Raw genomic sequence first — 26309 nt, 5'->3', positions numbered from 1 at the left:
AAGTGGAGCTTGATTCTCTCCTCTCTCTCAAAGATGAAAGCTTTAAGTTCTGTTTATCTGATGGGGACAGGTTTGTTGGTCTACCAGGTCTTGCATAAGAGTCTCATTTCCTCATTTTTTCTGATCTTTTTAAACTCCAGTTTTGGAAACTCTTCACACATTTTCCTTTGACTTTCTCCTTCCTTAAGCAAGTGTCTCATATAATCTCAGCACCAGCTCAACCTAATAAGCATCGTAAACAGCTGCTTAGGGCCTCATGACTGCCTAACAACTTCTGGGTTATAAATTTACTATTATGTTGTCTAAGATGTTCGAGTGAGGGGGAAAAAAAGCAACTGGTTAATTATGTCTTGCACAAGACTGTACACATCTGGAGCCAAAAAACAGAGAAGAAAAAGAGAAGACGAGAAGAAAACACTTTTATATTTATGACGAAAAGCCAATCACATAAAACATGAGGAACAGTTGCCAAAGAGGGAAAAAGAAATCATTGCTAACTAGTTAGAAAGTAAAACATTCATAACAATAAAGTAGCAACACTGGCGCCACTGCCACTAAGATTAGACTGAACTAAGCTTAGAGTTAGCTGGGTAAGTAAACTAATACTGTTGTGAGACAGATCCCTGAATGAGAATGTTATCTGTTATTCAAATTATATCTTACTACAACCCCAAAGAAGCATTCATTTATTATTAAAAAAGGTTTGTGAGTTTGGACCGCACCCAACACTAGGGACAAAGGAGGGAATTCTGAGAAGCTTGGACAGGAGTTCTGGAGGAAGCTGGACTCCTCTGTCCTTCAGCAAAAGATAGCAGGAATGGAAGAGTGGGAGGAGATGGGGGATGCTGAAAGGAGAGGGGAGAATTTACAGGGTGTAGAATATAGGGGCATCAGTTTGGGTGTGTTCCTCCCAAAATTAGGTTATTTTATAACTTTATTTGTGGTAGTTATTGTGATAAGTCACCATCTAATGTTATAGAACTGTCTAATCTTCTTACAAATATCTCCTGACTGTTTTGATTGGAAGTTGAAGAATGGTCTCTGACTAGCACTGCACGTGTCTGTTCGAGATTACATCAATACTTTAATGCCACAGTAACATGCAAAAAAATCCATATACAAACAGCCTGAAAGAATTGAAATCATAGAAGAACCACTTCCCAAAAGATGTTTTCAATATTCGATGATCTTTACAGAACCCTCTTGGTAAATGGATTTTGCTGATGTGAACATTTTTAAAGTTTAGAGAAGCTCCACAGAATGTAAAAGTCTACATTATTTAAAAAAAGTGCCAAACAGTTTCTTTTTGTGCAACACCAAATAAAAGTCATAGAGAACAACCACTTTTGGTTCCCTAAAGGTCCTTTTAATGAATGGAGGACTGTTTTTTGTAAATGAGATACATGACTGTGAAGAACCTTTAAAAAGTTCCTCCAAAGAACCTCCAAATAGCGTAAAGGTTCTAGGAAGAACCATTCAATTGGCACTGAACCTTTACGTTATGTGGAGGGTGTTTAAACTTTTAAAAGGTTCTTCATACTCACACATCTCTTTCTCAAACATGGTTCTTCATGCCAACAACATTGGTTCTTCAATGCCTTCACTCAAAGAGCTCTTTGTGGCAACAAAAGAGTGCATAGAGCGTTTATATTCTGTGGAGTTTATCAAAGTTTGAAATTTTTCTTCACAAGCACACATCACGTGTACAGAAGTGTTTTTTCCAAATATCAAATAAAGGTTCCTAAACGTTTGTGGCTTTTACAAATGGGAAAACATTGAACTGGTATAGAACCTTTACATTCGTTGGAGGTACTTTATACTTTAAAAAAAAACAGGGAAAGAAAAGCAGTTCTTCCACAGCACCACCCTAAAGAACCCTTTTTAGCACTTTAATTTTTTAACAGTCTATTCTAGTCAACCCTGTGACGGACTGGCGACCCGTCCAGGATGTTTCCTGCCTTCTGCCCAATGACCGCTGGGATAGGCTTCAGCACCCCCTGCAACCGAGGAGAATAAGTGGTTTAGAAGATGAATAAATGAATGAATATGCTAGTCAATCACAATCAATCTATTTGTTGTCTAAGTAATCTGTACTGTGTTGCCTGAAACTACCCTTAATACTACAGCATACTAATGCAAAAAATATCTTCAGACAAGCATAGTGAGGCAACACAAGTGATTTTGAGGAACAAACACTTTCACTTTTTCAGCCGCAGCATCATCTTCACTGTATATGTTTAAATCCTCATTTTAAGTATCTGCTACACTGCACAACATAGCATTCAACATTCTCCTTCATCTGTACAGTACAGAACTGAAAAGGTACCTGCCGTCAGTCCTATTCCCCAAAACAATTTCTCTCAAAAATCACAGCAACATGTTTAGAAATGGACACTGTAACTGTATCCATCACCATGGATTCCCAGCAGTCCTTCCACCATTAACCGGAGACAAACCCCAGCGTGCATGAGAATCAGATGACAGCTGTCGCGATTGTCGGTGATGTAAACCTCCACTCTTTTTTTTCTGAGAGTTTGACTTACATCATACGGCTCGGTGCCAGACCTAAGTGACTGTTTTGGATGTCAAAAGAGATGAGGATCGCTTACTGTGGCCAAATGTAACAGGGAATATAAGTTACAGCTTCTCCAGGCAAGTTATGAACTTTCAGACATTTTTTAATAACTACTTTCACACATACTGAGCGGACAGTTTATCCATAAACACAACTTTAGTAGAACCTTCAAGCTCATATGATCAAGACATGCTTCCTCTGCTTATTAACGGGCTGTCTTAAGACAATCACAAGACAAGAACATTCTTTAAAGCAAAGCTCAGTGAGACAGCCAGCTGCAAAATCTTCTTACAAATGTAGGATTTCTACCATCCACATTTACCACAGTGGACGTCAGAATAAGAATCACACACTGAAAGACGTACAAAGTTCCTTGTTCTTTTTTTTTTTTTAGAAAAACTGCTCTCATTAACAAAATATAAGCCCCCAGCTAAACTGAAACAACGGTATTAATTTCATGCATTTGAGTGTCGTGATCAAGAAGTCAAGTCACCAGCGCAAAAAAATCAGTATGCGGTAAAGCCATTTTGTTTCAGCGGTTGATGCAGGTTGAAATTTGAGCACCGGACCACACAGACCCTTTTGGTATACTGCTGTAATGCTCTTGCACTTCTAGCAGCATTGAGCTTGTCTTCGCTATGCCCTTTTCCAGAATTATTCAAGAGACTAATCAGACCCAAGGGAGGGGGGGCCACAGTGCTTGGGGCCCAGAATAGGCTCCATTAGATCTCCATTTGGACCACAGCCAACACTGCACAGATGATTAGTGCCTGTGGGACAACTTCTTGCTCCACCCTTTGAGGCCCTCATGAAAAACTGACATTTTTTTCAGAGCGCAGGCCAACAAAACTGTTCACTTTAGTTTACATGGTGGTGCATGGGCTAATGAAGTGGGATTATTTTTGTATTAGTTACTGCACTGGTGATTAAGTGTGGTCATTCGTTGACATTTGCCATCTCAGACCCGACTGTTTCTGCAGCAGTATTGCAGTAGTTCCATCCCTGCAATGAATGTGCTTGAATGAACTGAATGAACTGTTATGAAAGCCACAGGCATACTGATCAGACAGAAAATGATCAGTGAGCAAGCTCAAAACATTCGCACACAAAGTTTTCATTGTGTTATCAGCAACAGAGACGGGCTTTGGAAAAAGGCGAAAGGAAACCAAAGCGTTTCTCAAAGTGCCAGACTGTGAAGAAAATCTGCTTTTGCTCTTCTTAAAACTATAAAGTATAAAATACAAAACGCAATAGAAACAGTACAGTTGAATAGCAGTGAAGTAACGAGTCAAGCTGTAAAATCTGAACAAATAAACGTTTTCACAAGGTTAACCTGAATTCTGAGTTACTAATGTCATTACCATCCAGTGGAAAAGTGTGATATTTGCAGCACAGCCACTTCATAGATTATACCATACAGCCCTGAGAAATAATGGCTTTATATACTTTACAGAGGACAGTTGTATAATTCTGTCCTATATAACCACACAGTCCCAAGATATAACTGGTCTATGTACTTTTACATAGGTCAGTTATATAATATTGTCCTATGTAACTGTATAGCCCTGCAAAATAAAAGCTCCATATAGGTTAGTTACACAGTTCTGTCCTATATAACCATATAGTCCCAAGAAATAAATGGTCTATATACTTTAGTCATACTAGTTATTAGTTATACTATATAACTGTATAGTCCTGAAAAATAACTGGCCTTTGTACTTTTATAAAGGCTAGTTATATGATTTTGTCCTATAAAACCATATAGCCCTAAAAAATAACTGATTCATAGGTCAGTTATATAATTCTATTCTGTATAACTGTATAGTCTTGCAAAATAAATTGTCTACACACTTTCACATTGGCTAGTTATAGTTCTGTCCTATATAAATGTATTCCTGCAAAATAACAGTCTATGTACTTTTACATAGGTCAGTTATATAGTTCTGTCCTATAGAACCATATAGTCTTGAGAAATAGCTGGTGTATGTACTGTTACATAGGTCAGTTATATAGGTCTGGCCTATATTGCCATACAGTCATAAAAAATAACTGGTCTATGTACTTTTGCATAGGCCAGTTATAAAGTTTTGTCCTACAGAACCTTATGATCCTGAGTAATAACTGGTCTATGTACGTCTAAATAGGACAGATATGTCCTATTTAACCTTATATCTCAGAGAAAAAAAAAACTGGTCTATATATTTTTACACAGGCTAATTATGTAATCCTCTCCTATATACCCATACAGTCCTGAGAAATAACTGATCTATATACTTTTACATAGGTCCATTATACAATTTTGCCCTAAATAACTATAGTCCTGAGAAATCTTTGGTTTATATACCTTTCCATAGGCAAGTTATACAGTTCTGTCCTATATATCTATGCAGTCCTGAGAAATAAATGATGTATATACTTTAACATGGGCCAGTTATATAGTTCTGTCCTAGATAACTATACAGGCCTGAGAAACAACTGACCTATATACTTCTACATAGGCCAGTTATGTAGCTCAGTCACATTACAACCACATATCTCAGATAATTCATTGGTATAAATGGTTTTATATAGACCAGTTATATAGATCTGTCCTTCATAACAATATAGCCTCTCAAAATAACTGGTCTAAATATTTTTACATAGAACAGTTATATAATTGTAGTTTTTGTAATCATATATCTCCAAGAAATAAGTGGTCTATAGGTCTCCTATAGAAGCATATGGTCCTGAGAAATAACTGGTTTATATACTTTTATCACCTCCTGAGTCAATTCAGCTGCAGTATAGTGAGAAAATATTGCATAAGGTCTTATTCAAATGACAGTGTCTGCTGCCTGCTAGCCCAGTGCTAAATCAACACATCACCAGCAAAAATACTGATACCGATGACAAAGTGTCAGCTCCACTTTCAGTCCTCCGCTTGTCTGCGGGTCAAAAAATGCCTCTGCTCCCACAAGCTGCCCTGGAAACTCTAACTGAAAAGAATATATATATATATATATTTGCTATTCAGGCACCCAAGATATAGATATGTATGTGTCCATACTCAGATTTGCAAATGTGGCCAATCATGAGACAAGGCTGAAATTACAGAATTTGTAATATCATTATGTAATGATATCGTAATATTGTGAAATTATTAATGATGGTTTATGGTCATTCAATTTAAGACAAGAATCAGCCAGATTTCAACAGTGGGGCTAATACTAAACTAGTACATTTCTCAGAGGGGTGTTGGCTGAACTAAGGATCAAACCACAACATTGAGCTACAAGGAAAGTCTGTGTGTAGTATAGGAATAGAAAACATGTAGCAAAAGTTGAAGACCAATAGTAACCACACTGTGACTGAAGTCTGTTACTCAAATAGCGTAGTACATATTTAATATTGACAGTTATTAATTTTTAACTAAAAAGGTCTTATTGCCTAGGATGAGAAAATTCTCCATATCAGCGCTATGTGATTATGTCAGCACATTACTATGGGCTATTATATCAGTTGTCACAGGATGTCTAGACAGTCAAACAATAAAAGATTACTCAGTAATTTAAGCCCATTATTAGTGGAGAGTGGAGGTTGTATTTGAGAGCAGTCATGTTTATCCAATGTATTCTGCCTTCAGGGAGTATGACCATCAGTAAAAACGACAATGGGAGCTGACAGATCTTTCTTTTTTCCCCCTCACAAGTTGGTTTCTTTCACTTATAAGAGCATACAAAAAAATTGTGGATGGCCCTCACAATAAAATCAAACATGCTAGCATGTTCTCATCTAAACAACCTAAACTTGGTAGATGTACTAAAGCAGAAATAACTCGTTTGTATTCCCCCCATTGTGTTTTCCTGTCTTTCTCCTCCATCTTTTTTGGTTGAGAGATCAAAGCATCTGGGGTTTTTAGCATTACTTTGAATAAGCTTTTAGGTTAACAACACAGGGCAATTTAGATCTCTTCCTTCATGGATCTGTTAGCTGATATTTTGGAGCCTATTGTTGCCCGTGAACCTGATAAATACGACAGGACTCAAGAGAAAGGACATTGTGATTCCACAAAGCCTTCCCTCAATAACCGCAGGCCTAATCTCCTTGCCTGATACCGTATTAATAACCTTTTAATTAAAGCTGAGAGCGACATTGAACAAGGACTAAGCTGCCTCATGCTGGGGAGTATAAGAAGAATCAATACACCCCATCATACTGGCCCTGCTACAGCAAAGGACATAGGAGAGAAAAGGCCTTCTGTGAAGTGAACAATGTCACAAAAGCCGGAGAGTAAAGGGCAAAAATGTTTGCTCATCATATAGTAAAGGCAGATCAAAGCAACAAAAAGACAATTTAGGGCAGCTCTGATTAAAGTAGATGCTTTGGGGTGAATGTTATTTATGTTTGATAAAGCCTTCTTCGAATATGAAGAACATAATGTAATTTTCTAATTCTGTTCTCAATTTATTTGAAAACGTATTGCTTCATAAGGAACGTAGTGTGTTGAGTGAATGTGTGGTTCCATATTTGCATGGACAAATAGGTTTAAGTTACTCACAACAATTATTCAGAAATACTGCTTGAAGCACTAAGCTTTGTGCACTGTTTATACTGTCTCAAGGAAATCCTGGCCTTACACCCTTAAAAAAGATGGTTCTTTAAGGGTTCTTTAGCAAAGACAATGTTATATATATCTATATAGAACCATGAACACTCAAAGAAGCATCTGCATGCTTAAAGGGCTCTTTGCATGATTAAATCGTTCTTCAGATTAATGGAGAATATATTGTATGTGGTTGTATAGAGAATCTTTTAGAAATGGGTTCTATGTAGCACCAAAAAGGGTTCAACTATTGGTACGATGTCAGGCTTGTAACAAAGCAGAACCCTTTTTGGTGCTATGTAGAACCCTTTTACATTTCATGGAACTGAACTATTGTTTCCTTCTATCTTTCTTTCATTCTGTTTGTTTCTTTCTTTCTTTCGACTGTTTTCCATTCATTTGTTTTTAATCTCCTCTTCCTCTTTCCTTCCTTTCGGCTTTTCCTCCTTTCTTGTATTCTTTTGCTTAATCCATCCATCCATCCATTCTTCTTTCTTTCAATTGTTAATTTGTTCATTAATTTATTTTTTTATTTTTTTTATTCCTTACATATTATTCTTATTCTTTCTTTCTTTCTCTCTTTCTTTTCGAAAGGCACCTTATTTTGCTACATTTCTTCATAAAGTTCGCTTAGCTTACTACATTGTAAGTACCTTGCTCAAAATCATCATCTTATGAATCTGAGCTACAGCAGCTAAGTGAATAACAGCGAACAGAAAACAACAGAAAAGCCTTAAAGACAATGCTTATAAACTAGCTTTATTGTAGCATGCTACTTTTGTTATATAGCTAGTAATCTTGCTAACTGAGGACTGTAGCTTCATGTAGCTGAAGTGCTTATTTTAGCTGTAGCTTAGCTTGCTATAAAAAAAAGCTTGTTGGAAAAAGAAGAGTATAAACCAGCATGAATTCCAAGCTGATCTAAACTGCTTTATGCTAGTCTAGTGCTGGTCTGGTGCTGGTTCAGCTGGTCACCCATCATGGTCATGACCAGCTTCCAAAACACAACATATGCTGGTTTTGCTGGTGATCAGTATATCATTTTCCATTGCTGCTGACCAGCATACTAGCATCCAAAACACAACATATGCTGGTTATGCTGGTGACCAGCATATCAGTTTCCATGCTGCTTACCAGCATAGCAGCATCCAAAACACAACATAAGCTGGTTTTGCTGGTGATTAGTGCATTGGTTTCCATTGATGCTGACCAGAATTCTAGTATCCAAAACACAACATATGCTTGCTTTGCTGATGACCAGTAATACTGTTCTACGCTGTCTTTTCTAGCAGGGTATATATATATATATATATATATATATGACAGCCACAGCCATTTTAAGTTCATAAGACAGCCACGATTCACAGAAAAAGAAAGCCTCAAAGACAACAAGAATCTCAAAGTAGCTTCAATGTAGCAAGATACTTTAGCGATGTAGCTGGTAGAGTATCTACCTGCATTTCTCTGAAGAGTATGGCTTTCATGTACTTGAGGTTTATATTTTCCTTTGTAGGGTAACTGATAGCTTAGTTTACTACATTTTTAGTGGCTCAGATAACACTTATCTTTTAAACTTCAAATTCAGCGTGTAAGTAAGTAACTCTAGTTATTTCTCATAGTCATAACTAGTCTTGCTACACTAAAATGCCAACTATAATTCATAGAGAAAACAGAAAGGAGAGGATATGTGATGAAGCTGTGGCCAGGCTTGAAAGAATAGAGTAAGGCAAGCTGCTTGTCTCTCCTCAGCCAGCGTATGGCATGCAGGGGTCATGACCTGGTCATGAATCGCTTCAATCAGCTCCTGGCCGGGACGAGAGGGGAGGGGCTGGGCGGGGAGCAGAGAGGAGGTTTGGGTAACCAGGAGGGCTTTTGATCTTGCTTGGTCAGTCAAGCAGCATGGCGAAGAGATTCCTTGTGTGTGTGTGTGTGTCTAGTACAGGTTAGCCACAGTGGGGGAGGAGCTCAGGGCAGGTCAAGAGCATTTCACTTTTCCTCTTCATTGAATCTACACTCCCTTTTTGACCTCTCTGAGCTCCTGTAGATCTAGAGCTGCTATAGCTGGGTTGAGCAAAAAACTGCACTCTGACTGGAGTTAGCTGTTTCACATTTCCACTCTTTAAAAAAAAAGGTGCCAGAAAGAGTTACTGGAAATGATGCCAAAGAAGAATCACTTTTGGTTCCCTAAAGAACTGTTAAGTAGATGTTTTTTAAAGAACCATTTCTGTAAATGAGATGTGTAAATATGCTTAAAGAACCTACACGTGAGGTAAAGATTATATAACAATTAAAGGTTTTTTATAGAACTGCACACTGAAACCATTAGGAAACTTGATGTTAAGAGTACATTGCAGGCAGGATTTCCAGTTTTACCGACTTTTTGTAAGTCACAAGCTTTCTTGACCTTTTGCCCAAGCATGTGCTTATTACTCATCACGACTTCACAAAGAATAGCAGAGGAACCCACATTTAATCCTCAGTTAGAAGTTTAAAGTGAACTGACTTTAGTTTATTTAAATACTGTACAAATAGGTATGTTAAGATTTCTGTAATGGAGAAATGAAATATTTTCACTCCTTAAACATAACATACAGTCGTATGAAGAAGTTTGGACACCTATTGTCAAATTATTTTTGTTGATTTTTTAAGTGAAAATAAGTAAATACACCCTCTACACACTTCTTCACATTGTAAAGCACAATTACTGTTTATTTTCTGGATGAAACATATTGGAAAAAATGAAACATGAAATGTGGTTTGTACCTAAGTTATGGCATAAAAGTTTTAGGTTTCATTTTTGTTTTCAATATGTTAAACTCAGCAAATAAATAGAAACTGTACAATAAATTTGCAGAAAAAATGTCATGTAAGTGTGTTCTTTGTAAAGAGTGTTTACTTGTTTTCACTTAGAAAATCAACAAGACATAATTTGACCAGGCCTGTTCAAACTTCTGCATATGACTGTATAAAGTACTATGCAAAAGTCAAACAGCAAAGTTAAGCAAACTTTTTAAAACCATTTATCTGGATAATGAGTGTTTTTGCTGCAGAATCACCAGGTAACATTACAATAAATTCAAACACAAGTAACAAACATTCCTTGCTTTCAGAAAAGTAGCTAATATCTTCAAAGCTAGTTAGAAGAAAAGAGGTTTGATTCCAGATTTCTCCTTGACACCCCCAGCAATAACAACATAATAAGAGACTGATTCACCAAACCCGATTATTAGGGTATTACACGATAACTACAAATAATACTGGGCTGCCATGAGGAGGTAAATTCAACATGAAAAATCACTACCTATTGTATTGACAATATTTGTATTTAATGTAATATTAGTGTTTTCTGAGCAAATAAACTCTAACTGCCGATATAAACAGCTTTTATTTTCCTATAGGCCATAAGAATTTGCACACTCCTGTTCAAAAGTTTGAAATCGCTTGTTTCATTAATAATTGTTATTCAAAAATAATTTACATTGTGCAGACTAAAATGTTCTAAACTAAAAATGATGTATTATTCACAATTTAAAGTATTCTGTGAACATTGAGAAGTGTTGACATGGCAAAAACAGTAATGTTAGTAAATATTAAATGGTAATTATCTACAACCCCATTTCCAAAAAAGTTGGGACACTGTGCAAAATGTATATAAAAATAAAATTAAATAATGTGCAAATCATTTAAACCCTATATTTCATTGACAATACTTCTAAGGCAACATATCAAATGTTGAAACTGAGAAATTTGATTTTTTTTAATTTAATTTTTGAAAAATATATGCCCATTTTGAATTTGATGCCAACAACACATTCCAAAAAAGTTGGGACAGGGGCAACAAAAGGCTGGTAAAGTTGTGTAAGACTAAAAAAAAACTGCTGGTAGTTATTCGGCAACAGGTCATTAACATCACTGGGTATAAAAGAGCATCTCAGAGAGGCTGAGTCTTTCAGAAGTAAAGATGAGGAGGGGTTCACCACTCTGTGAAAGACTGCAAGAGCAAATAGTGCAACAATTCAAGAATAAAGTTTCTCAACATAAAATAGCAAAGAACATTTGCTTTTCCTCATCTATAGTACATAATAACATTAAAAGATTCAGAGAATCTGGAGAAAGTATGCAAGGGACAAGTCCAAAAACCAGTATTTGCTGGCCGTAATCTTTGGGCCCTCAGACGGCACTGCATTAAAAATGGACATGTTTCTGTAGTGGAAATTATTGCATGGGCTCAGGAACATTTCTGAAAACCACTGTCTGTAAAAACAGATCGGTGCTGCATCCACAAATGCTAATTAAAACTCTAAAATGCAAAGAAGAAATCATATATAAACAGGATCCAGGAATGCTGCCACCTTCTCTGGGCCAGAGCTCATTTAAAATGGACCGTGAGGAAGTAGCTAAGTGTCATGTGGTCCGACAAATCAAAATTTTAATTTTTCTTTTGGAAATTATGGACACTGTGTTTTCTGGACTAAAGACCACTCAGCTTATTATCAGTGCACAGTTCAAAAGCCAGTGTTCATGATGGTTTAGGAGTGTATTAGTGCACATGGCATGGGTGACTGGCACATCTGTGAAGGCACCATTAATGCTAAACAATATATACATGTTCTGGCAACATATGCTGCCATCCACATGACGTCTTTTTCAGGGAAGACCTTGCTTATTTCAGCAAGACAATGTCAAACCACACTCTGCATGTATTACAACAGCATGGCTCTGTATTAAAAGAGTCCGGGGCTAAGCTGGCCTGCCTGCAGTCAAGACCTGTTATCAATGAAAACATTTGGCACATTATAAAATGAAAAATACAGCAAAGGAGATCCCGAACTGTTGAACAGCCGAAATCTTATATCAAACAAGAATGGAAAAACATTTCACTTTCAAAACTACAGCAATTGGTCTCCTCAGTTTCCAAACGCTTACAGAGTGTTGTTAAAAGAAGAAGTGATGAAACACAGTGGAAAACACGTCCCCGTCCCAAATTTTTGGAACGTGTTGTTGGCATCAAATTCAAAATGGGCATATATTTTTCAAAAAACAATCAAATTTTTCAGTTTCAACATTTGATATGTTGTGTTTGTAATATTTTCAATGAAATACAGGGTTTAAATGATTTGCACATCATTGAATTTTGTTTTTATTTACACTTTGCACAGCGTCCCATCTTTTTTGGAAATGGGTTGTATTTATAAAGGTGTTTCTTGACATAAAATATCTATTTGATCAGCAAGATCTGATCAGCGCTTTTTCAAAAATTAGGCACTCTGGATATTTTTTATTGTAAGTTCATTATTGATGCTATACAGCTCTCTTGATTTTTGTGAAATCATCTACATCCAAAACATCTTCATTTTAACATATTCCTATTAATTGTTTGAAACCTTAAAAATATCAGCATTATAATAGAATTATAGAATTTATACAAGCATCTGCAACAAAACTGGTTCAATAGTATTGAAAACCAAAAAGTTAATTCCAAACTTTTGAATGCTAGTTTATATATGTGTGTATCTCTGGATTTTTGCACAAGGTGTATAGATAAACAGCTGGAGCTTTTCCGTAGTCTGTCAAAACGACAACCCCTTAATGCACTGTTTTGACATTTTTACTGCATGAATCTTCGTGCTACTATGGGAGAGTTTGTGGAAACTGGCGTTTGAGACGATACAGTACTACTTTCCTGCATTTTTTCAGTGAATAAAATCTACTTGTGTTATGGTCTTCATGATTTAACTACAGGTCCCCATTTTATAATCAACAGCTTATTTCTTTACGCTCCATTTTTCTACACAGACCCTAACTATGTCTCTTTTACGAAAACAACTGAACTTGAGCTTGACCCTACTTTCATATGTTTTGAAAGTTGAAGAATACATCACTTCTAATGATTGAATTCAGCTTTAAGGTGCATCATTTGCTAACACAGATGTTCATTTGCACACAGCTTGTATAATCTCCACAGAAAAGCATTGCTAATAGAATGGGATGCTCTAAAGCAGCCTAAGGTGACCAAGCGTCAGCTAAAGGGTAATACAGCCCTCCAACACTGGGCTGTGGAGCAGTGGAACTGTGTTCCCTGGAGTGATGATGCTCCATCCAGTATCTTTTGGATGGGTTGGAGTGGAGACTAATCATCCAACATCAGTGCCTGACCTCACAAATGCTCTTGTGGTTAAATGCAATCAAATCCTCACAGCAATGTTCCAAAATCTAGTGTAAAGTCTTCTCAGAAGAGTGGAGGCTGTTCCTGCAGCAAAGCAAGGACAAACTCCTAATCAATACGCTTGATTTGAGAAGAGACCTTGGAGGAGCAGGTGTTACATTTCGAGGATGTACATTCAGTGTTTATTTGTATTATCTCTTTACTATTTGGACTCTATATTGTCCATTTCTGATGGCAAGACAAATTCCTAGAACATGCACATGCTCTTGGCCAATAAAATGATTCTGAATCATCAGAAGATCCATCAGCGAGTTCACGTCTCTGTAACCTAATGCACAAATTAGCACAGCAAAGCCTTGTACTGTTGATATCCATGCATGGACCTTTTCACTGAATGTTACTGTTCCCTTCACAGTGTCTCCTGACGCTACATGCTTTTTAGCCCTGGATATTGACAGTGCATTAAGTGGCTGAGAGTAATGGGATAGGACTTGGGTGAGCTCCAGATTGGAGCACTTTGGGAGAGGTGAAATGAGGACAATGTGAGCCATTCCTCACAGCTCTGTTTACATTTATCCCACACCTGCTTCCTCCACACAGCTCTACATATCACACCACTCCCTCTCCGGGCCCTTAGCACACTGCGGGGAGGTTTCAGCTCATTTCTGCAAACAAGGGAATCTTTTGTAGGATCATATCTGACCATATTTAAACGTAAGTTCTGGGAGTAAAGTAAAGCCAGAGCAAAATAAATCGCACATTTCATCCACTTGGCAGATGCACAAAGCTGAATTTTCATTCTAATAAAACCACAATGCGGTTAAACTAAAACAAACAAATATAACACATGAAAAAATAAAAAAATCTGCCCTTTGTTCCTCCTGATTGGATTTATTCACACTTTGATATTTCAAGGAACGAATAATAGAATTCATAACAAATAGGATAAGGAATAATAAAATAATCCATTTTAGTCATCTGAGAGATTAACTGCCTGCTGAAACTGTGGTATCTGATGCTAAGATCAGTGCCTTATACAGGAACTAAACACAAAGAGCAGATATTATTAACAGAAATATGTATTTTTGTGCATTTTAGAAATGAACTGCATTCTTTCTTTTTTGTTAAGTGAACTTGTTTCAAAGGTCAAATCGCTAGAAGCTTGAGTTACACATTCAGTTTTAAAAATGTGAAAGTATTTGCTAACCTTTAAAACATTACTAGGTTCATTTTGAAGACTCTTTTTTTTGCATACATGTTTATTCATTGTCATTGTTAGTGTCGCATTGTTATTGTACAAAGCAGTATAAGACATATATGCGTTATTTTCTAGTGAACATCGTCTCTAATGATTTCGGTAAATGGTGAGTTTTACAAAATGCCCACTGACTGTACAGATTGCTCCGCTGCCTATTTAGTAAATCAGTGTGTCAGATACATAATTGGTCTGTATAATTATCAAATTGACTGCACACTTCATGGCATTGTAAGAATACAATAATCATTACGTCAGCCGTTATTACACCAACAAGAGACTGAATGGTAAAACAAATTCATTAAAAAGAAAATCTTCAATTTCAGGACTTTATTGCCATCTAGGGACAATAATATGAACTGTCATTAATATGTTCTCTAAAAGCACTTTTTCACCAAACAGTGCAGAACCGTATGCTGTAAATCTGTAATCACACATTTTGTTGTCATTTTCACCGCTTTGCTGTTACCAAGCAAAACTGAGCCAACTGTTTTCTTGACAGGGTGCTAAGCGTCATGAACAAGGACAAATGTAGAGTTACAGATGGTTGCTCTGCAATAGTAAATGTTCACAGGTATTTGACCAGAGTAAAGCTAGTTGTGTATTTGGATTAGTATCCATACGGTGCTGTACTGCACTGCCCAGTGGAAAAGTGCTATACATCTTTTAGATCAGTGTTTATCAGTGTTTTCATGCCCTAAAACACCTAAACCAAATCATCAGCTCATTATAAAACCCTTCATGAGGTTAAACAGGGAAATGCTCTTCCAGGACTTTTGTAGGACAACGCCTTACATACACAATTGCTATTGCACAAGAAAAGTCATCTTAAAATGAAGCACAACGACCAACATTTTTAACATTAAAGTAAATAATACTGACCACTGATGATCCCTTACTTAAAAGTGGGTGTTACACACTGAAAGAAGCTGCTGTGTGTTAATGTAGCCTTGCTCTACCAGATGTTCGAACACAGCGTTTACTTATCTATCCACATGCAACAACGTAGCATTACAAAATGGGTATGAATGGACTCTCAAACTGGGCAATAGCAGCTAAAATCTGCTGAAATATGCAATTTTTTGGTTTAATGGCCCAACTTGACACTTTTCCAGGACTTCATTAATATTTCCAGGACATTTTATCAATTTTTTTATTTTTCATGACTGGAAAGCTAGTCCATACACATCCAGGTTTTCAAGGACATGTGGGAACAACAGGCCTGAGCACCACTGCTTTAATGGTTGCCATAACCATCATGATCACTCTTTCTTAAGTATTATTCACACAAGATTCATTTTCCATAAGGAGAAAACTTCTCGCTGGTTTTGGTCCCATCTGAACCTGCCATGTTTGTCATTTTTATGTGGCTTTTTAGCAGCTATGAATGAACCATAGAAATAACCCCAGATTACATTAATCCATTTTATTATGTGATAAAGCAGTTTTTGCTGTCTTTCTTAAATATGGAGGCGCTCAAAAAAGCATTTATTTATATTCTCTGCTCAGACCAAGTCAATATGTTTTGTCCTATCGAGTGTATGAGTCCAAACATGAAAGCATTAAATTGTTTTTTAAAAAAACTGATTTTAAGCAGTGATATTGATCATTTTCTGTAAATTCCCAAATTAATGTCAGTGCTAATGCTTCACTGTATTTAATTAAGACAAAAATGGTTTAATTAAATGTTCTGACAGGTTTTCTGCTCTTTTGGAGTGAAGGCACTGGGTAAATGAAGAAGCCACTTGCATCTCTGCCATATACCAAGATTTCTCATGTCATGCTGACTGCTCATAAACATTACAGACATCCTCGGGTAAAATTACAGTACCCCGCATTACCGATGAGAAAACTAACGCTGTCCATTTAGTGCACTTCAGGTATTTTTCACAGACAATAATGTCAACATTAACTGCAACTACAACAACAAAGTTTGTATATTCTGTTTGATTGCTTGTAAATATCTGGCATAATTAAAGTAAGTTCATACAACAATTTATTCAGCATACTTTAAAAAATTTCATGAGAGCGCTTTCAAATAACAAAAGCTCTAGACAAAAGCGATGAGGGCCAAAGCCTGTTGGTTTGGTTTCAAAAAGAAAGTGAGGGAGAAGACACATAGGCAAACCTGAAGAACTCACAGGCCCAGTGAGCTGCTTTGTATTGCTTTAGGCTGTCTAAAGGTGCAGAGCAGAAACACTGTCCCCCAAGGTTTGCGTTCCCACATTAGTTCCCACTGGCTGTCTCACTGCCACAGACGCCCGCTTTGCCTGTCTTTGAGCACTGCTTCACACAGGAGCCCAGTTTATCTGCCAGCCAGAACGGGCTCAGGTGGCAATCCTGAAAAAAAGCACAAAAAGTAACATGATTAAAAAAAAATCTTATAAAAAGTAACGTGACTCAAATGCATAAATTACAAGTTATAATATATTTATTACGTTTTCCATCTATATTCTCTATTTCTTTATGTAGCTGTCCCCAGGACTGTATCTGGATTGCAAACTTGCAGGATTTTCTATGAGGTAACTTCGCGAAGATGGAAATGATTAAAACGACAGTTCGTCAAAAAATCACACAAACAGTTTTTTCCCAGAAGCAGTCTGCAAGCCAAGACATGCTTGCTGTCTGAAGTTTAGTTTTTTTGTTTAGCACTGGTGCTAAAAAAGAAGACATACACCAAACATGTGTTGGCTGATCACGTTCATTTGGAGTAAGGGGAAAATTTCATAAATGTCAATTTTCACTGAACCATTGCTTTAATGTAGGCTTTCTCAACCTGTGGTCCGCAAAGCTACTGGTGTTTTGGTTTGTCCCTGGGCCTATGCTGAGGTGGAGCCAGTCGTCCATAGTGGGCAAGTCAAGGTACTTTATCACAAAAATCAGTGAAAAAAGAAATATAAAATGTTGTCAAACGGTAAACAATCCTAATATAAGTCATTCAACGATAATGCAGAGCAGCTTTATCTATTTTTCGCCTCTTGTCTCTAGAAACAAAATATACTGCTCTGAAGTTTCAATCATCCGCTGGTGAGTAAAATTTTTGCTTAATTTGCTACCATTACTCCTGATTTCAGGTATAGAACAAACTTATGTTCCCCTAATACATTAATATTTAAGGTCCATTGAGGCAACCGAAAATTGCTGTGAAAATTTCCCAAAAATTCCTCAATTTTTTTAAGGATTTTGTTTTCCTGTGGACATTCATGCTTTCTGGGGCTTTTTAGTGATAAATAGGTGAACCTTGAGGATGGAAAAGGTTGAGAACCCCTGCTTTAAGGAATTTTCTTATGATAGTTATTTCTATCAAAATCACTCTCAGTGACTATAAATCCAAGGATGCACAATGATACTGGAATTAAACCAGTACTGGCAGATAATCGCTTAAAAAGTTACTGCCATGGGATATACGTTTATATATGACCGAAACTATGAACCAGTATTTGATGCTGTATTTATTGTATTCTGAAAGAGCAGAATGTTTAGGCGATGCTGGGTTACTGTACTAAAACATTTTGCATTTCTGCATTTCATTTATTTTACTGCATTCAAATCCCTAAAAAATAAATGCCATATTTCTCTGTAATGCTAATCCAAGTAGATGTAATTTCTATTTTATAAATATTTATGTACTGACATCAGCAGACATGTACATGAAAAATATTGGGTACTGAAAAACTTGTCACCATTTCCATATTGTTGCAATGACCTGCTTCACATGAAATATTAAAACATGTAAATGACATAAAGCACTGTGTGTTACCTGTTCAGCAGAGCTGAGACCAGGATCAGGCTCGTCTGTCATCTGCACAACAAAGTCTGAGGAGAATCGTGTGTACTTGAGGATGGCAGCAATTTCAGCATCCACCTCCACTGCTACATTCATCTGCAAAAAACAGGAACAGCAGGTCAGAGCAATTAAGAGCAGCTGGCAGTAAAGCTCATGTGAATGGTTCAGGTTGTTCTTTGTGGATGGTTCGGGTTCTACTTTCTACAGGAACAGAATAGCAAAGTAGTAAAACAGAACAGAAATATTTTATGAATGAGACTGTTGCAAAGAAAATGCTATTAATCAACGTATGATTAAACACAGAACACCTTAAAGGAGTATGACGCATCAAACTCAAAACACTCGGCGCAGTCTGGCACAGTCCCTTTGTATGTGATAAGTGCTTTTGTCTGAATGGAGTGCTGGGGCAGTTTGAAGATACGGTAGGTCCCAGATGCGTATTTAATATCACCTAAAAAGATCATAAAAGGGGAAAGAATTTAATATGCACAGTATTTCAAAGGTTTTTCCAAATGTAAAAAGAAAATCACAAATTATTAAATTCACATTAAAAAGCCCCTGGAGAAATCTGATTGCCTGCTGTGCTGGAAATTTGGCACAGTTTAAAACTGATCCATTCTGAGTGCAGTTGGCAGAATGCGTAGTCAAAATTATGCTAGATTCCTGGTTTATTTTCAGTGGATGAAGGTTTCCAGCTTAGTCATTAACAGAATCTGTTTGGCTCAGTATTAATTTGCCTCTCATAAGATGTTTCGAACAGTTCAGCTCAAAATGCTACAGAAAATCAACTAAAAGTGCATCATCCATTGGAATCACCAAGTAATTAACATGCCCATTTAATTACTACCCAAGCTACCCAAAAGGAAACTGAAAGCAAAGTTACCTGCTTTCATTTGGAGCTCCGGGCTGTGGACTTGAATATGGCTAGCTGCCACCAGGCGAGGCGCACTGAAGCCCAGTTCCTTCACAATGGAGATGAGGTCTTGCCAGTAGAGGGCGCCAGCCATTCCTTCACCTGGCACACCGAAGTGTTCAGGTCGGGACAGACAAAATTAGTTTTACTCAGTGGACGTTTTGCTTGTTACCTCAAGCTCAGGGTGGGAATTTCAAATTCAACTGCAAGGTCTTACTGCTGTGTCCCTTCCTTTATGACCTTCAGTGTATACCAGTTAACCCATTTGTAGAGCCATTTGTAGGTTTATTAAGGTCTTGTTCTTTATTCAGTCAAGCCCACATTAGATACTTCTAAATGGTTCACTATGCATTATGCCTTTTTATTCTGACCTGTATTGGTACATAATTGGTCTGTTTTGTGAAAACCACTAATATTTGGATTATTAGAATTATAGAATTAACACCTAAAGACTTTGTTATGCAAATTACTGAGCATGAAGTATGATCTAAATTCACATCTAATCGGCGTATAATTGGCAGCATTTGATTATAGGTTCTAGGTAGTGTCAAGTTTTCCGCTTACTCGCAGTTTATTACTTAAGAGCTCATACGAGTTTAACAAGTCATTAATACTTAAGATGTGTTTCATATTCTTAAGTACAGTTTTCTCCACTGAACTCTTGTAGGCAACACAAACTGACATATTTATGAAATATTCAATCATTTTGGCAACCAAAATAGCATGAGTAGGTGGTGAATTTGTGATGCAAATTGGCTTACTGAAAACTTCTTTAGAGGTTTTTAGCATATAATCACTAAAACTGCACTTTAGAACTGCACTCATTAAACTCTTTTTAGCTCAAAAGCAACAAACTCCACAAGTCACTTAACTCTAGAACCTGTAGGAATCAAAGAAATCCCAGCAATCTGTTCTGTGAAATCCTTTCTCTAGAATGTCTTCATAATAAAACTAACTTGTTTAATTCTAACAGCATCCAAAAGCTAGATATTTTTAAATATGCAAATGTACTTTTTACATACTTAACTAGATGATGTCTCATTTGCATTCTAAATGTATTTTTACCCCAAAGAACTGGATCCTCTTTGAAAGAGTCTGGAACCACCTTGCTTGCATACATGTCACTGAAGTAAAGTTCACCACCTTCCTATGAGTTTAAAACAAAACACAATGAATTCATATGTGGGCTTGTATTCTCTATAGACTGCAGTAGGAAAGAAAAAATGAATCGTACTGAAGAGGGATCTTCTCACCTTCAGCACCTTGTAAGCTTCACTTAGAACAGCTCTCTTGTCTGGACACAAGCATATCACACAATTTGATCTGCACAAAGGAGGTTTTTTTTGTTTGTTTTTTTTTAGTGCTTTAGGGCAAGCCTATCTGATGAAGTCTTATGTAGAGAACAGCCTTGACAAATTCAGTTGTAAAGCACAGAGCATATCTGGTTAATGTTAAAGGATTACAGATTACCATGAACTACATCACACACAAGGAACTTCAACTATTTACAGTTATATACATAATTATACACCTATTAAACAATACCTTTTGTATTTTCAGGCTTCCTTTTTACCACATATTGATCAAAGAATATATGAGACTTTGATTCAACTAAAGCTCAGCTATGCTGTTAATGCTCTATGAGCACAAAGTCTAAACTGAAAAAAGTGATTGTGCCAGGCACCGACCTCCCGGGCAACGATCGCAGCCGCGAGTCCTGTGCACTGACGAGGGCCATGAGGACAATGACCAGGCCCCTACTGCTAGAAGTGAACTGCTTGGGTATGGAAATCTGACAGCATCTGAGAGAAGCTGTCCATTCACTTCCATTCATTTTTTGCTAATTTCAGTCCAATAGTAAAGGCACATCTGAGCCTTTTTAGATTACTGTATGGCTCTATCTTCTTCTAGAGTGATCAGACTGTCTGTCATTTGATCCACAAGCTTGACCATCACTTTAAAGCTTCAAAACAAATGTTTCAAAACAAACAAAAAAATCTGTGACAGTACAGAAAATGATGTAATAAAGCTTGACTTGGAAAACTTCTTTACTTATTTATTTATAAGGCTGTTTTCAGTATGTTAAACATATGTTATGTCTAATTCTACTGTATATTTTACAGAATGGAGGAAGTCATAGCTAAAATTCACTGTGTGGTAAAAGTGCAGTGTGTCGCGTTGAATGGTTATGATGCTTTATGTTCCCTTCAATATGTTCACAAAAAAATTGTTCGGCAGAAAAACAGTACCTTAATTAAGGTACCTGCGTAGTCTCGACTGACCACATCTGGTCGCCACCGAAAACAGCTGGATGACTGGGTCCAGTTAACATGTACTGTCAATGACAACAACAGCTGCAAGATCTGCCCCGAGAGCCCCACCCCCTGCTCCACAGCAGGGCAACTGTAACAGTAGGGGCAGTGATCGGGAGGCAGAACAGCAAGCTTTTTCTTTCCCTCTCAGCTCAGGTGCTCCCCTGCCCTTAATGAGGGCCAGCTGACCCTGGCTTGGCTTTGGCAGCATGGGCACTTTTCAAAGGAGCAAAGAGGGAAAAGAAAGAGAGAGATGGACAAGCAGAAGAAGACAACGAAAGCTGGTATTTGTGAAAGGACTGAAAAGTATGTCAGAGGCCAGTGAAAAGTGTCTGGTGAAAAAAATTGAAAAATTTTGTTTTGGATGAATGAATAAACTAAAATTCTTGCTGCCACCATTACACCTGCCTCCAGCATCCTTCTTCTTCCCATGGTAGCACATGGTATGCTACAGTGATGCACTAGCTTTACTTATTCACATGCACAAATTCTACTTTAATAAAATATATCACATCAACACACTTGTTTGAATCATGTAAATGTAGTGCATCACCCTTTAAAGTCTGCATATAAAGTAGGATACGCACACAATCACATCCACTGAGCTGTTCTGGATTCCTGCTTCACTGAGCTTCTCCATGTATCCTTCAACAAAGACAGTGTTTGGCCTGGCATAACCAAACTTCTCCTGGTGGTACTGGATATATTTCCTTGATGCTTGTACCTGTTGAAAGAGTGAGAGTCTTGATAAAGCTATGAACAGTGTTTTTGCTACTGATTCCATCTAATCTGCTATGTAGAATTATTTTTCACCTGTTTATTGTTATTTACACTATTTACTATTACTAAAGTTGTATGCCAAAGTATGGCCAAATGACATTTTTTATTCATTTTTAAAGTGAAAAGAAGAAAACATAGCCTCTGTACAAACTATTTAATAGTAAATTATAATATACTTATAACAGTTACTTTACATTTGACTTAACAATAATAATAATAATAATAATAATAATAATAATAATAATTATCTCTGTAGCTGTAAAGTCTCAGAACATAATGAATTCATTAGGCCTTAATTGACCCATTAAGACTGGTGAGGCAGGTCAAGAATTGTCATTAGAAATTGTCTGATGACACTCTCTGACTCTTCATGCCTTGTGCTAACACTCAGCAGCCATTGGCTCCTGAGGATCTGAAAATAGAGCAGGGAAAGGCTATAAAAATATTTCTAAGCACTTCCAGTTTGCAGTTTATACTGCCCAAAGTGTGATTAAGAATTGGTAGTCAAATGGAACAGTGAAATTCAAGAAAACTCTCAGATAAACCATATTGTATGCTGGACAAAAAGGCAAAGCAAAACCCCCACAGGACAGCAAAGGGTCTGCTGGAAGGTTTATTTGATACGGGAGACGTGGTGCACCATTCTACTGTGTAGTACTACTTACATGGACATGGTCTGCATGGAAGAGTCATCAGAAGGAAACCTTACCTGCTACCTCAGCACAAAGTCACTGTCTGAAGTATGTAAAACAACATCTATATAAGCAAGAGGCATTTTGAAAACCAGTGCTGTAGACTGATGATGTAAAAATGTTTTTTTTGGCACAATTATTGATAGTCAAATACAAAGAAATTGTGCATTAACCTTTGCAGATCTTCTTAATTGTAAATAGTTTGCTGCAGTGGTTGTGTTCACTTCTTTTCACTTCAAAAATCAAGAAAATGTGTAATGTTGCCAGGGGTGCCCAAACTTTTGCATACAGCTGTATATTTACACTGATCACTATTTCTAATTGATTATCAAGAACGATTTCACATATAAATGACTTGTTTATGCAAAATATTTCAACAACTAGATAAGCGGTTTAGATGATGTATGTATGTATGTATGTATTTCAACAACTAGAATCAATTCTAGATTCAAAATGCATTAAAGATGTTTTTGCTCAAACAAATTAGACCGATTTGAATAGTTTAATGTGTTAGCGAACGCTAAAAACTTCTCAGAACCAATAGAAAAAAAAGCAGTTATTCACATCATGATTTGACTTGGTTTAGCTGGATGCGCAGGACTGATCATTTCCCAATAATTCTCAGCCTGAGTCAGTTTTGTTCCGACAGCAAAAATCACGTATTTCAAAACAGAGATGGTCTTATCTACTTATTATAAAGAAAGGGTGGGCAATGTAATTAATAAAGTACCAGCTCCTCTGTCATGTCAACACCAGTGACATGACCATCTTCTCCAACCAATTTGCTGAGAATGTAGCAGTCCCTGCCTGATCCACTTCCCAAATCCAGAACTGAACACCCCTTCAACTTCTCTGGAATCACCACGCCACAACCAAAGAACCTAAAAGAGAGACAAAGAGTGAGGATTCTGGTTTCTGCTCAAACCACTCAAACAGATGTCCACAGGTTTTGTCACCTATCTGTACAGATATCACTATTACCTCTTGCAAACATCTGGATGGACTTGTTGAAGGGCTTCACGGGCACTCTCTCGCAAGACCAGGCGAGAGGGTACAGGGCAAGCAGCACTGGTCTGCAAATCTTCTCCAGTATCCAGAGAACTGTAATATTTCTACACAAATGGAAAATAGCTATGACCCAGCTCCATGGTGTGCTGAGCAATGATGACCATGAACATTGCCCAGAAAAACAGACACAATTCCAAAACAGACCAAGCAAGAAGCTATGATTATTTTGTACTACAGTTTAAATAGATTTTGAAGGGCTCACACCATGTAAACCTTTGCTTGCTTTTTTGAAATATAAGAGTTTGATGTGCTATGTAAACAGTATTTATATATATATATATATATATATGTGTGTGTGTGTGTGTGTGTGTATACACACTGATCAGGCATAACATTATGACCACCTCCTTGTTTTTACGCTCATTGTCCATTTTATCAGCTCCACTTACAATATAGGTGCACTTTGTAGTTCTACAATTACAGACTGTAGTCCATCTGTTTCTCTGCATACTTTATTAGCCCCCTTTTACCCTGTTCTTCAGTGGTCAGGACCCCCATGGACCCTCACAGAGCAGGTACTATTTGGGTGGTGGATCATTCTCAGCACTGCAGTAACACTGACGTGGTTGTGGTGTGTTAGTGTGTGTTGTGCTGGTCTGAGTGGATCAGACACAGCAGTGCTGCTGGAGTTTTTAAACACCTCAGTGTCACTGCTGGACTGAGAATAGTCCACCAACCAAAAATATCCAGCCAACAGCTTCCTGTTGGTAGCGTCCTGTGACCACTGATGAAGGACTAGAGGAACACAAACTGTGCAGCAGCAGATGAGCTATCGTCTCTGACTTTACATCTACAAGGTGGACTGACAAGGTAGGAGTGTCTAATAGAGTGGACAGTGAGTGGACACAGTGTTTAAAAACTCCAGCAGCACAACAGACACTAACACACCACCACCACATCAGTGTTACTGCAGTGCTGAGAATGATCCACCACCCAAATAGTACCTGCTCTGTGAGGGTCCATGGGGGTCCTGACCACTGAAGAACAGGGTAAAAGGGGCTGTAATTATGCACCTATATAGTAAGTGGAGCTGATAAAAGCGTAAAAACGAGGAGGTGGTTATAATGTTATGCCTGATTGGTGTATATACATACATATATATATATATATATATATATATATATATATATATATATATAATATTGAAGTTATAAGCAATGTTTCAGACTGCTTTTTGGGGTTAGAAAATTGGAAAAAATTATTCACAATTACTTTTGGTACATAAATCCACACAAAGGGAAGAAACAAAATGGAAGACAAATGTAGGATATGCTCCCTGTTGTCTGTTTACATATATGTTTATTAAATTATTAAATGACATGTAATTCACTAAGATTGAGCTAATTCATGCTCCTGTAGTAATGAGATTTTTAAAGACTTTTCCTCAGTAACTACTTTTTATATTACCAGCGGTTTTTCCTCAGTCTAGCATTGGGCCACTTTACTCACCTCAGAGGACAGCACAGCTACATTAACTAGCACAAACTGCCACAACTCACCTTTACATTCTCGTGCGTACCAGTGGCCATGGTCAGAAGAGGATTTCTGAGGGAAGAAATGACCACTGTAATGTTTACGTCGTTCAGTTTTCGTTGAGTATTAATCAGCACTGTAACTTCACTGATGAACTTTCTCCCTCCACTGACAGCTCAGCCAAACACTGTAAATAGGCCACACACAGGCAGCGTAGACAGGTTTCTACAGCACCTTGGTGTTTTGGTCTGTGGTTAAAGACTAAAAACAGACACAAATGCGTTTTCAATACTCACAGAAATGGTTTCGACTGACGTGTCGTCCAACTTTGCCGTGTAAGAAACTACCTCCCCTTCCACAGTTTTTTTTTCCCACCTGTATTCAGACAATAAGGCTAACCCTGCCACAGGAGGCGGGGTCTGCCGGAAAAGGGGTGGGAAAAAGAGTCCAGTCACAGCAGCATTAACAAATACTGGTGTAGCAATCGCCGTCTACCACAAGGTGGCAGTAAAAGCATTCGCATCCACTCTGCACGTCTCTCTGGTTTATATCCTTTGTGTGTCTGTAAACTCTGCATTTAAAGCCCTTATATATGTGTGTTCATTCCTCAGTCTCTCTCTTTTGTTTGCCATACTGAGTTCAATAATTTTGCATGTATCTATCTATCCATCCATCCTTCCCACTATCTATTTATGTGTCTGTATGT

The 26309-nt window shown here is 37.4% G+C and overlaps 1 protein-coding gene across 3 annotated transcripts; it reads right to left on the bottom strand.

The window, feature by feature from the left end:
- Positions 1 to 42: 42 nt before the first annotated feature.
- On the bottom strand, positions 43 to 26013 carry zgc:153372 (uncharacterized protein LOC767695 homolog). Of its 3 annotated transcripts, none has more exons than XR_005006969.1 (12): positions 25900 to 26013; positions 25630 to 25675; positions 24044 to 24174; positions 23793 to 23943; positions 22178 to 22314; positions 20532 to 20601; positions 20344 to 20425; positions 19249 to 19380; positions 18674 to 18816; positions 18339 to 18461; positions 16707 to 16918; positions 43 to 1997 (listed from the first exon to the last, which is right to left on the bottom strand). XR_005006969.1 is itself a non-coding variant. In XM_036564747.1 (11 exons), exons 2-11 carry the CDS (start codon positions 25657 to 25659, stop codon positions 16805 to 16807), a joined length of 1113 nt encoding a protein of 370 aa, XP_036420640.1. In that variant the 5' UTR covers positions 25660 to 25675; positions 25900 to 26013; the 3' UTR covers positions 14385 to 16804. The 3 variants fall into 3 exon arrangements, 1 of the variants encoding a protein (XP_036420640.1); XR_005006970.1 differs by having other exon boundaries at positions 16720 to 16918; XM_036564747.1 differs by lacking the exon at positions 43 to 1997 and having other exon boundaries at positions 14385 to 16918.
- Positions 26014 to 26309: the final 296 nt, after the last annotated feature.

Source organism: Colossoma macropomum, unplaced genomic scaffold, assembly GCF_904425465.1.
Source record: "Colossoma macropomum unplaced genomic scaffold, Colossoma_macropomum, whole genome shotgun sequence".
In the NCBI taxonomy this organism is placed as follows: domain Eukaryota; kingdom Metazoa; phylum Chordata; class Actinopteri; order Characiformes; family Serrasalmidae; genus Colossoma; species Colossoma macropomum.
Note: the sequence above shows the minus strand (reverse complement) of the source record. Positions and strands in the feature narration are given on the sequence as shown.